The sequence below is a fragment of the Melospiza georgiana genome, chromosome 21 (assembly GCF_028018845.1).
Source record: "Melospiza georgiana isolate bMelGeo1 chromosome 21, bMelGeo1.pri, whole genome shotgun sequence".
Classification (NCBI taxonomy): domain Eukaryota; kingdom Metazoa; phylum Chordata; class Aves; order Passeriformes; family Passerellidae; genus Melospiza; species Melospiza georgiana.
Window position 1 is genome coordinate 12,031,812 of NC_080450.1, and position 11,745 is coordinate 12,043,556.

At 52.0% G+C, this 11,745-nt stretch overlaps 1 protein-coding gene across 1 annotated transcript; it reads right to left on the reverse strand.

Annotated features, from left to right (window-relative positions):
- Nucleotides 1-10,204: 10,204 nt before the first annotated feature.
- On the reverse strand, nt 10,205-11,122 carry LOC131092345 (olfactory receptor 14J1-like). Its single transcript, XM_058039002.1, has one exon. It carries the CDS (start codon nt 11,120-11,122, stop codon nt 10,205-10,207), a length of 918 nt encoding a protein of 305 aa, XP_057894985.1.
- Between the last annotated feature and the right edge of the window lie 623 nt (nt 11,123-11,745).

Below are 11,745 nucleotides of genomic sequence, written 5' to 3' on the forward strand. Positions count from 1 at the left end.
CCTGCGGTGACTGGGATATACTGGGAGTGTCTGAGACAATACGGGTCGTGACTGGAACCACACTGGGATCATGCTGGGGTCAACTGGGACCCTGCTTCTGGCAGCTGCACCTATGCTGGGGGCAGCTGGACATGACTGGGACACTACTGAGAGGGACTGGGACAATTCTAGGGGCAACTGGGATCGTAATGGGAGGAACTGGGAACAGCTGGAACTTTGCTGGGGGCAACTGGGATCATACTGGGATCACAGTGGAAGCAGCTGAGTCCATGCTAGGTCAGAATGTGATCATACTGAGGGTGCTGGAATCATACTGGGATTGACTAGGAGTGGCTGTGAGCAACTGGAATCGTGCTGAAAGCAACTGGGGGGAAGTAGAAGAGACTGGGAGCATGCTGGGGGTGACTGGGAAATACTGGGAGAGACAGGGAGTCATTGGGATCACACTGGGGGCACTGGCATTAGACTGGGAGTGTCTTGGAGTGGCTAGAATCATACTGGGATGAGAGTGGGTGTGACTGGACCCTGACTTGGGGTTACTGGGAGCTACTGGGCCCATGCTGGGAGCCAACTGGGCACATAATTAGAGGAACTGGGAGCAACTGGGGTAAAACTGGGGGCAATTGAACCACACTGAGGGAACTGGGAGTGCCTGGCAATGACTGCCAGAATGTTCAGGGCAACTGGGATATACTGGGAGTGTCTGAGACCATAGGTGTGGTGACTGGGACCACACTGGGAGGGACGAGGAATGTGCTGGGGGAACTGGGAACACGCCGGGGGCAAGTAAGAGAGACTGGGATCATACTGGGAGCGACAGGGATCCTTCAGGGAGTGAGGGGAAGTTACCAGGCTCATACTGGGAGAGATTGGGATTGTTATGAATAAGAAGCTTGATTAGGCTAATATTCTAAGCGGCAATTATTTGTTATTTAATATGGTAAAGTATGAGCAATACAGCGCTGGGTACAGTGGGGGAAGTTTTCTCTCCAACTGCACACCGATAATTGAGGGTTACAGGTATTTATAGGGGTACTCATCAGCTTTTTCCGCAGTTTCTATTTCTAATTTTTGTACTCATCAGCAATTTTTTATTCTACATTATTACATCATGATTCTATACACTATTGTAATCTTAGTTTCTCAGGATGTATCTCAAAAGGAGGATCCCAGATGGTGGTGGTCCAGTTTCCTTTTGGTTGAAACTATAAACCCTTGAGGTGATGTTCATCTTCTTTTCTCAAGCTGTTTTTCTCTGCTTCAATAAGGCATGAGATAAGCATATTTCTTTTATATATATTCTAAAGCTGTAGTTTCAAAGATACAAGTAATATTCTAAAATTATACTTCAAAAGGTTATTATTGCAGAACTCTTTGTGGATTAAATGCAAACAAAAAGCAACATCTTTAACACTTTAATTCTAATGCTCTTAAATCAACTAGAGTTCATTTGCAAACAAAAGATAGGTTCAAAGGCTTTTTTCCATGCTTTATTCTCCTCAGTTATTGTTAGAATTCACAGCTCTCTCATTGTCGAGGTCTACACATTTCACAATTACACGCATTGCCTGTTTGTACCTGACACAAAACACAACTTTGTATTTCACAGGATCATACCAGGAGTGACGAGGACTGTGCTAGGGGCAACTAGGAGAACTGGGAACACACTGGATGAAAGTAGGAGGAACTGGAAGCACTTTGGGCCTGTGCTGGGAGCAAATTGCATCATCATAGGGAATCACTGGGAGGGACTGGGCTCATACTGGGAGCAGCCACTGCCGGCACCGGCACCCCCGAGCCCCTTTTTCCCGGCCATGCCGCCCCTCCAGCCCCAGCACCCCCCATTGCTGGGGTCCTGGCAATCCCAGGGGTCCCCCCTCTCGGGGTCCCCACTTTACCCTTCTGGGGCTCTCCTCTCCCGGGGCTCCCGCTCGGGGAAGCCGCGGCTCTCCCGGGGCTCCCCAGAACCAGTGTCGCCCCGCCAGTGCCGCCACTCCCACGCAGTCCCCACGTGGCCCCGGCAGAGCTCGGAGGGCCTGGCTGGAAAGCCCAAACTCCCCCGTGGGGGGAACGCATCCCCCTGCCCCCACCGGGGCTCTGCCGCCACCCACACAGGGACGCAGAGAGGGCTGGGGGCGCTCCTGGGGGGCCAGGGGGGCGTGGGACCCCCGGCACCGGGACCCTGAACCGCCATTGACGGCTTCGAGACCCCCCTGCTCCCCTCATCCTGCACAGGCACCCCCTGCTCCCTCTGGCTCATGGGGTGCTGCCTGTGCGGGGTCCCCATTTCAGGCCCCGCGTAGCCAAGGATCTCCCTTGTCCTTGGTCCCAACATCTCCAGGCTGCCGGGGTTCCCCCTATCCGGGCTCCACGTTCTGGGCTCCCAAGGTTCCCCTTATTGGGAAGGGTAGTCCAACCCCGCAGGCTGCAGAGGCTCCCCCAGCTCCGGTGCCACCCTCTCCGCTCTCCCAGCCCCAGCCTGCTGGTCCTGGCTGATTCCCACGTGACTCTGGGCTGACGATGCAGTGCCTGCCCTGGGCAGCCCATTTCCCCCAGGGAGGGTCCCACCCCCCCCCCCCCGCCCCGCCCAATGCCGGGGCTCTGCCGCCACCCACATTGGGACCCCCAAAATTCTGCCAGCAGCCACGCCCACCAGTGTGGTGAGGACCTGCCCTTCAACTTCATAATCCTGGGTAAGCTACCGCATCTGTATGGGCTGATTTTCCAATGGGACACAGACCAAAAGGACCCCCTCTTAATTATAGAGTAGCTGTTCCTGGGTCACCAACTCTCCAAAAACATCACCAAGCCACAAGAGCTGATGGCTCAGCTGATCACAAGGGCTAGGGCTCACCTGTGTGTGTGTTGACTGGGTGTGATTTTGCATGCATTCACCTCCCTATCCAGACATCCATGGGGAGGATATCTTTGGGCACTGTGGAAAATTTATACCGGTCTAATGAGAATTTGCAGTTCGCCCTAGACAGCTACACAGGCCAAATTTCAGTCGACCATCTAGGCCACAAATTGTTTAATGTTGAGTTTAATTTGGTTCCAAAATAGGTTCAAAGTCACTGCCCACTCAAAGCCCTGACAGTTTTTACAGACACAGCTGGAGGATCCCACAAGTCAGTCATTACTTGGAAAGACCCTCAGACTTAGCAGTGGGAAGCCGATGTTCAGATTGTGGAGGGTTCTCCACAAGTTGCTGAGTTAGATGCAGTCGTCCGGGCCTTTGAGAAGTTTCCATAACCTTTTAATTTGGTAACCGATTCGGCCTATGTAGCAGACGTAGTATCCTGGGCAGAACATGCAGTGCTCAAGGAAGTTTCCAATCCTGTCATCTATCACTTGCTCTCGCATTTAATACACCTGGTTTCCCACCGAGAGCAACCCTTCTTCGTAATGCATGTAAGATCACACACTGACCTCCTGGGTTTATTGCTGAGGGAAATCACAGGGCAGACACCCTAGCTGTATCCCTGCAGCTGGCTGGCCTATCTAACATCTTCCAGCAGGCCAAATTAAGCCATCATCAATTTCATCAGAATGCCCCAGGACTGGTCCGCCAATTTCATCTGTGGTGAGACCAAGCCAATGCGATTGTGGCCACCTGCCCAAATGGCCAGAAGGCGGCTTTACCATCATTGGGTTCCGGGGTTAACCCTAGAGGACTCCGCAGCTGTGAAGTCTGGCAAACAGATGTTACCCAGGTGTCAGAATTTGGGCAGTTCAAATATGCCCATGTATCTGTGGACACCTTCTTGGGGGCAGTCTTTGCCTCAGCCCACACCGGGGAAAAAGCGGCAGATGCACAAAAAACATCTGATGCAAGCCTTTGCCGTTTTGGCGATCCCAGGTACCATAAAAACAGATAATGGCCCAGCTTATACCTCCAAGGCATTTGGTGAGTTTTTGCAGGAATGGAGGGTACAACATTGGATGGGAATTCCACACTCCCCACTGGCCAGGCTGTAATAGAACGCACTCATCAAACTTTAAAGCAAGTCCTCGCCTGCCGATGAGGAGATGTCCAAGCTCTGTCCCCACATCTCAGACTCTGTAAAGCGCTCTTTACTATCAACTTTCTGAACTGTTCTTTCAACAGACCGGAGCCACCAGTCCTGAGACATTTCCACCAACAACTATTACCGCGCCTGAGTGGGTCGCAGCTGGTGAGAGAGAGATGGTGAATCTTGTTTCTTGAATCAGAAGGCTTGATTTATTAAGATATTATATATAATACATTATGACTATACTAAATAGAATGAGGAGAGAGGTTTGCAGAGCAGCTAGGCTAGGCTAGGAATAGATAGAAAGAATCTATAACAAAGTTGTGGCCAAGGACTCAGTCCCCTAGCTTGCGCTGGTGATTGGCCCTTAATTATAAACATAGGAAATGAGCCAATCAAGGTGTCCCTGTTGCATTCCCCAGCAGCTGATAATAATTGTTTACCTTGTCTTCTGAGGCCTCTGGCCTCCAGAAGACACAGAAATCCGAAAGAAAGGATTTCTGTGGAGAAATGTCTGCGACAAACAACAACATGATGGATTCAAAGAAAAGCCGCCTGTCCTTATTAGGGACCCGGACTCTGGAGAGATCCAGGGTCCATTCCAGCTTATCACTTGGGGTTGTGGATATGCCTGCATATCCATGCCCTCAGGTGTCGGATGGGTCCCTAAGAGACAGATCAAACCCTATACACCAACAGAGTCTGTTCACACACCTCAAGCTGTAACCCCCCCACTGCCAGGAGTGTTGCAGAATGATCTGTTTGTCGTGGATGAGCCCTTTGTCAGGTGCAGGGAAACTCGGGGCTCAATATGAGTTAACAGCAAGTTCCCTTTATTGAAGAGAGCATCAGACATTTATACAGCAAGTAATAAGCTTATGAATATTCTGTAAGCCAAGCAATCTATTGGTTAAACTATACCATCAACTCTTCTTCATTCTTTTGGGCTTACATTCCCTCTTTCCCACTTCTCTCTGTCTACTTGTTATCATACCCAGCTAGGCCCAAGGACACGCTACCTTGCAGGTGCAGGACTTGGAATTAGCCACGGCCTTGTACTTTTCCAGTCTCTAGTCAGCTAAATTCCCAACACCCTGCTACACAGCGCTCTCATACCAGGACCTCAGTGCTGCCTCACCTGAGGATTTAGAGCTGCCTCCCGGCCTTTCCAGGCTAAGTGCAGGTGCTCAGGACTCCGAAGTTTTCCTAGCTTCTTGGGAGAAGGTGTTTGCTTCATCTGGACTTCTTGGGGTTTCATTGGAGGAGCCAGGCACAGGCAAATTTCATCTCCACTGTGAGCTCTTCATTCTGCTTGTTCCCATGAATCTTAAATGCCAACCTGAGCTCATCATTCCTCTGGTTCCCGTAGACCATCACAGCCCTTCCATGGCCTCTCCAGAGAGGAGCAGCTGCCCATCTTCAGAGCAGCAGTTGCCAGCCCACAACCCATCAAGGAGGGAAAGGGTTTCTATTCTTGCTTTCCAAGCAGGTCCTGATTAATGACCCTTTAAAGTATTTGCCTGCAGTGCTCTATCATGGGTAGATCTCAAGTGAGAATCAGGTAGAAAGGGTCAAGTCGCCTAGGAAGGGGGACCTTGAAAACAGAAAGATTCTCTGCCTGCTTTTCTTGTCCTTGCTGCAGATTTGGATGGTGTTCTGGGCATTTTGCAGACAGCCTCTCTGTAGGGGTACAAGGGCAAGGTGGAAGATATTGCCTAACAAGTGGTCAGTGTCAGGTGCACTCTCCTCTTTCTTTGAATGAAGCCAAACTAGGACTCTGATAGGATATTGCAGATGTTTAAGACTGCCTGCCCTGCAAATCAAGCCGTGCCATTGAAATGAGCTCTGTGTACCCCACAACAGCTACGGCTGCAGAATATGGCCTCACCCACAAAGTTGTTTTTAGAATAAACTCACAGTACAAGTTTAGCATGCATGTTTGCAGGTCTTGGCTCTTCCTGGGTGAATCCATTTTCTGTGGTCTTTTGTGATGAGAAACCAAATGTAGCCATATCCCAAAGCTGCTGGGAAGATGCAAAAGGCTGTGATTATAGGGTGTTTGTGTGTGTCTGTGTCTCTGTGTGTGTCTATATCAGATTTCCAGTCCATGCTTTAATCTATGTACATGTCAATTCAGATAAATATTTTTAAGAGGAAGAACTCACTCCTCCAATCCCCTGGGAAGTCTGAATATATTTCTGGACCTGAGGTTGCTGTGTGCTTCCTGTGATGTTTGATCCAAGGCAGCACTAGAGCTCTGCGTCCCAAAGACACACTGTGGAGCCTGACCAATGTGTTTGTATTCTTGCAGCCACCCCAGACACTTCAGCCCCCAGCACTCCAGCTGGCAGTGCAGGTTCTGCAGCATGGACAGCCCCCAGCTGGCTATGGAATACTCCTGGGAAAGAGGAATTTCCACCCCTGGATCTGGACATGGTGCTTGAGACACTGGAGGAGATGTTTTCTCCCTCTGCTCAGGTAACTGCATTGGGCAGGGAAGAAAGAGGCTGAGCTGAGAGCTTGTGAATGTTGTTGCATGGCTGAGAAGGAAAAGCTTCTTGAGTTCAGCTGTGAATGGACAGGGAAGGCTTTGCTTGGTAAACCAAGACTTCCTAAAAAATAGGGAATGAAAATGTCATCCCTGGTAAGGATGAAAAGGTGTGAGCCTGTGTTGGCCAAGTTTGGGTGCTTGTTTTCCTGGGAAGAATTCCTCCTGCAGGGCCATTTGTGGTGAGGAAATGGAAGATTTGTAGGTTCTAAGAGGCTTTGTTTGATGGGAAAGAAGAGAAGAGTGTTTGGAGAACTGACACTGAAGGCCAAGTGTCCCGTGCAGGGAGGGGCATGCCAAAGGTGCGTCTGTTGCAGCTGCAGCAGATGTGGGCTGTGCCTCTTTTGGGTGGGAAGGCCAAGGCAAAGCAAGGGCTGGGCTGCAGCTGCTGCTGCTGTGTGAGCCCTGCTGTGCATGTGGGCGCTCCCAGAGCCGTGGCTGGGGCTGGGCTGCAGCTGCAGTTCTCTTGTCCTCTCAGTAATCTGCTGCCTGCAGTCCAGCTTCCATCTGGGAAATCCTCAGCTGGGCAAACTGGCCAGTCGTGCTGTGTAGTAAACCACAGGGACCTAGGCAAAGCCCGGTGGAGAGTGGAACAACAGGAATTGCTGAGACAGTAACAGAAGTTCCTGTCTCCCTGGCCCCTCGCCCCATAGCTTATCCCTGTAACCCTATAAGCTATGTCACTTAATCCTTACCATTGGTCAAATCTGGATTCTCCTCAACCCTATAAAAGGGGCATACTTTAGCCCATTCGACAGAAGAAGAGCTGTCGCTGGGACCCTTCACAGACTCCCCCAATAAAGCCACCTCTGTGGAACCGCCAGCGCCTCTCCTTCTCCTCTCTCGCTGTCTGCTGCAGCCTCAGCCAAGGGTAACCTACCTAGCAAGCAAGAGCTGAAATCCTAAGAGAGCCTGCAATCACTATAAGAGCTGATAATCACCAAGCTTGCTATGGGGGTTGGCCCGCGGCATCGGCCTCGAGCTAGCCTGGCTTTGGGCACCCTGTCCCCTTGGGGACTGAGCTCCCAGGCTAACTTGCACTGCTTGATAATAAGGCCAGAGAAGAGGCTTTATAAGCCAAGGCCAAAGGAGGCTGCCTGGCTGCCCTGCTCCCCTTGGGCTGAGGTGCTGAGAGCTCTGCAACCCCTGCTGCCATCCCATCTGCCCAGGGCAGCACAAGAGCCCTGGCCTTGGGGCCCTCAAGAGCTGCTCCTGCTCCAAGCCCAGGGCCCATCCCAGAGCTGGGGCAGCCACAAAGCTGTGCCCATTTCTGTTCATTGCTGCTCTGATGGGGATGGATCCTCAGCCACGGGGAGGTTACTGATGAATTTTAATCCTCAAGAGGCCTCTTCTTTCTTGAGCTCTTCAGTTAAGGAATTCAGTGAGAAAAGCTCATAAACATTTATTCAAAACACCTGAACAAAAAAAGGCCCAGGGAGTAATCTAAGTTTTCAGTTCTTCTGTGGTTAATCAGACATATTTCAGAAGTGCCTTCAAAGTGAATCTGCTATATTGAAAAAAAAAAGCAGAGAGAACTGTTTTGTCCAGTACACATCTCCTCTTTATATTTGGTATCAGCAATATCCAATTGTTACTGACCCTCAGCACCTTCTAATGCAGTCTGAACAGATATGAAAAAAAAGACCCTTCACGACTGACAATCAATAACACTTTGTCCCTACCTGCTCCCGACCATTTCCCTCATACAGCCCCTGGCACTCCTATGGATCAGGAATGGTGTGGCCAGCAGGAGCAGGGCAGGGATTCTTCCCCTGTGCTCGGCACTGGTTGGGCAGCACCTCGAGTGCTGTTTGCAGTTCTGGACCTCCAATTTAGGAAGGAAATGGAGGGGTTGGAGCATGTCCAGAGAAGGGCAACAAGGCTGGAGAGGAGTCTAGAGCACAAGTCCTGTGAGGAGTGGCTGAGGGAGCTGGGGTTGTTTATTTTGGAGAAGAGGAGGTCCACGACAGACAAAGCAGTGTCATGGCACAGGTTGGACTTGATGATCTCCAAGGTCTTTTCCCAGCCTTGCTGATTCTGTGTTTCTCTGAAACCACCCTTGGAGCAGTTGCAGGATGAGCCCTGGGCCTCCTCTTCAGGAGCTCCAGCAGCCCAGGTCCCTCAGCTTCTCCTGACAGCCCCAAAGCCCATCCTGTCAGTCCTGCAGAGCCTCTGCAGCTCCTCTTCATTGCCCAGAACAGGGAGCCCCAGAGCCAGACACAGCAGCCCAGATGGCCCCCCCTGGCCTGGAGCACCTCTGGCAAGGGAGCAGCAGGAGGCACTGCAGGAGCCTGCAGACAATTCCTGCAGCACTTGTAGGATGATCCTGCTGCCCAAGGGACGTTCCCATGGTGCCAAGTCAGGAACTGCAATGGGGAGTGGGGCCAGAGAGGAAAGAGCAAACAGGGATGGGCTGTTTGCAGGGGAGGGAACAGGGGTGGGCAAGAGGAAGAAGTTTGTAGCAGGAAGAGTAAAGAAAGCAAAGGTGAAGCCAAGGAAATGCTCAGGGCAGTTTGGGGGTGGCTGCCAGGCAGCCCTGGCCCTGAGCAACAGCACCTGCAGTGGGACAGGAAACTCCCAGCTGATGGGAACAAACTTTCTGGCTGACTGCAGAGACCAGGACAAAGCTGAGTGGTTTCCCTGGTGTTCCTCAGCCCTCTCTGGCCCCAGGGGCTGATGGCATTTGTGCTCCCTCAGGTTCATGTCCCCACAGCAACAGCATGGGGGTGCTCCCCCTGCTCTGTGCAATGCAAACAGGGGCTGCTGAGCCAGTGCTGCTGTGTCTGTGCCTGCAAGGATGGGGCACCTGTGTGAGCTGGGGAGAGGCCAGGGCTGCAGAGGGGGAATGTTGTTGGCAGCTGCATGAGGACACTCTGGGACGCTGCCCTGGGCTGTGCAGCACACTGGGGATGGATCAGCCCCTGCTCTGCTGCTCCTTCCTGTCTGCCCCAGGGCCCTTGCAGAGCCCCAGCCATGCTGTTTGCCCCCAGCCTGCCCATGGCCACCCTGGAGCTGCTCACGGGGGTTTTCTCTGCTCAGCATTGGCCTGGGTGTGTTCTTGAGAGAGCCTGGGCAAGGAGCCTGGAGCTCCCAGGCCCTGGCCCGAGGCGTCAGCACTGCCCCAGCAGTGCCCATGGCCTGTCCCTGCTGCAGCCCCGGCACTGCCACCCCCAGGGCTGTGCCTGGCCCCAAGAGCACTCAGGCCCTGCAGCAACACCAGGGCCACCAGGGCAGCGGGGCAGGGCCACGGCAGCAGCACTGGCAACACCAAGTGCTGCTGCTGCTGCTGGGCACAGCTGCTGTGCCAGCACTGATCTGCCCCAGCTCTGCACACAGACATTGCTGCTGCAGCTCCAGAGAAGCAACAAAAGGGCATCTCTGCACACAACTCTGCCAGGAGATCCTCTAGTTCCTTTAAAGTCACCAGGAGCACAGCCCCTCATTGACACAGTCTGTGACCACATGGAAGGTGGAGAGAAACAAAATGAGAATTGGTACAAACAATGACATGGTTTTATGGACAATATGAATACCTAAAATGAAGCAAAAAATGCCACCACAACCAAACCAACAAGAAATATCAAAGATGACTTTTATTACAAGTGGTTTGCAGGAAATGGCCAGCAGTTTAATGTTTGTGAAATCATCCAGTCATCAGTCTCCACACTGCAGCCTTGAGTTCCTGGTTCCTCAGGCTGTAGATGAGGGGGTTCAGGGCTGGGGGCACCACCGAGTACAGAACTGACAGGGCCAAATCCAGGGATGGGGAGGACATGGAGGAGGGCTTCAGGTAGGCAAGCATGACAGTGCTGAGGAACAAGGAGACCGCAGCCAGGTGAGGAAGGCAGGTGGAGAAGGCTTTGTGCCGTCCCTGCTCAGAGGGGATTCTCAGCACAGCCCTGAAGATCTGCACATAGGAGAAAACAATGAACACAAAACATCCAAATAGTAAAGAGATGGAAAACACAAGGAGCCCAAATTCCCTGAGGTTGGAGTGTGAACAGGAGAGCTTGAGGATCGCGGGGATTTCACAGAAGAACTGGCCCAGGGTATTGCCATGGCACAGGGGCAGGGAAAATGTATTGGCTGTGTGCAGCAGAGCATTGAGAAAGGCACTGGCCCAGGCAGCTGCTGCCATGTGGGCACAAGCTCTGCTGCCCAGGAGGGTCCCGTAGTGCAGGGGTTTGCAGATGGACACATAGCGGTCATAGCACATGATGGTCAGGAGGGAATACTCTGATCCAAGGAAGAAGATGAGTAGAAATAGCTGAGCAGCACATCCTGTGTAGGAGATGTTCCTGATGTCCCAGAGGGAATTGTGCATGGCTTTGGGGACAGTGGTGTAGATGGAGCCCAGGTCGCTGAGGGCCAGGTTGAGCAGGAAGAAGAACATGGGCGTGTGCAGGTGGTGGCCGCAGGCTATGGCACTGATGATGAGGCCGTTGCCCAGGAGGGCAGCCAGGGAGATGCCCAGCAAGAGGCAGAAGTGCAGGAGCTGCAGCTGCCGTGTGTCTGCCAATGCCAGCAGGAGGAAGTGGCTGATGGAGCTGCTGTTGGACATTTGCTGTCTCTGGCCATGGGTATCTGTTCATGCATAAAGGACAGGGAAGAGTTAGAGGAGATACCTGTAACCAAAATCCAAGCCATTTCCTGATATACCATCCTCTGTTAACACACACAGACTTGCTTCTGTGTTTAAGTGTTCTGAGGTTTTCTTTTTGAGCTCCCCCCATGTCTCTCCTGGTATTCTTGGATATCAGAAACCCTCAACATTCTTTCTGCAATCAGGAAGAACAGCCAGTTCTGTGAGGCCAAGTGACAAGAGGAGAGAGAGGGGAGGTGGTCTGGCATGCTGACCTGTTCAGATTTTCTGTGGGCTTTAACCTTGCTCAGGTGGATTTCAATAAACTTCCCATGTTTTCCTCAAAAATGTCACCAGGTATTGCTGAGAGCAGATGGATCCACCACAGCCCAGCTCCACATTTTTAGCCAAGGACTCACATTGCTTATTTCACCCACCCAGCTGCATTTTCAGTGTCACAACACCACTGCCTTTCCCCATCAATCTTATAACTCACAGATACTCTAGGGCAGGTTTGCACCCTGGATTGAGGCTCCTAGTTTGGACTAAAATCTCAGGGAGACTTCCAAGTGTCCTTATGATGGCACTGGATGAAGGGAGAT

What these genes read in the sequence shown, in the direction of transcription:
- LOC131092345 (XM_058039002.1), bottom strand. Translation starts at nt 11,122, where the DNA reads ATGTCCAACAGCAGCTCCATCAGCCACTTCCTCCTGCTGGCATTGGCA.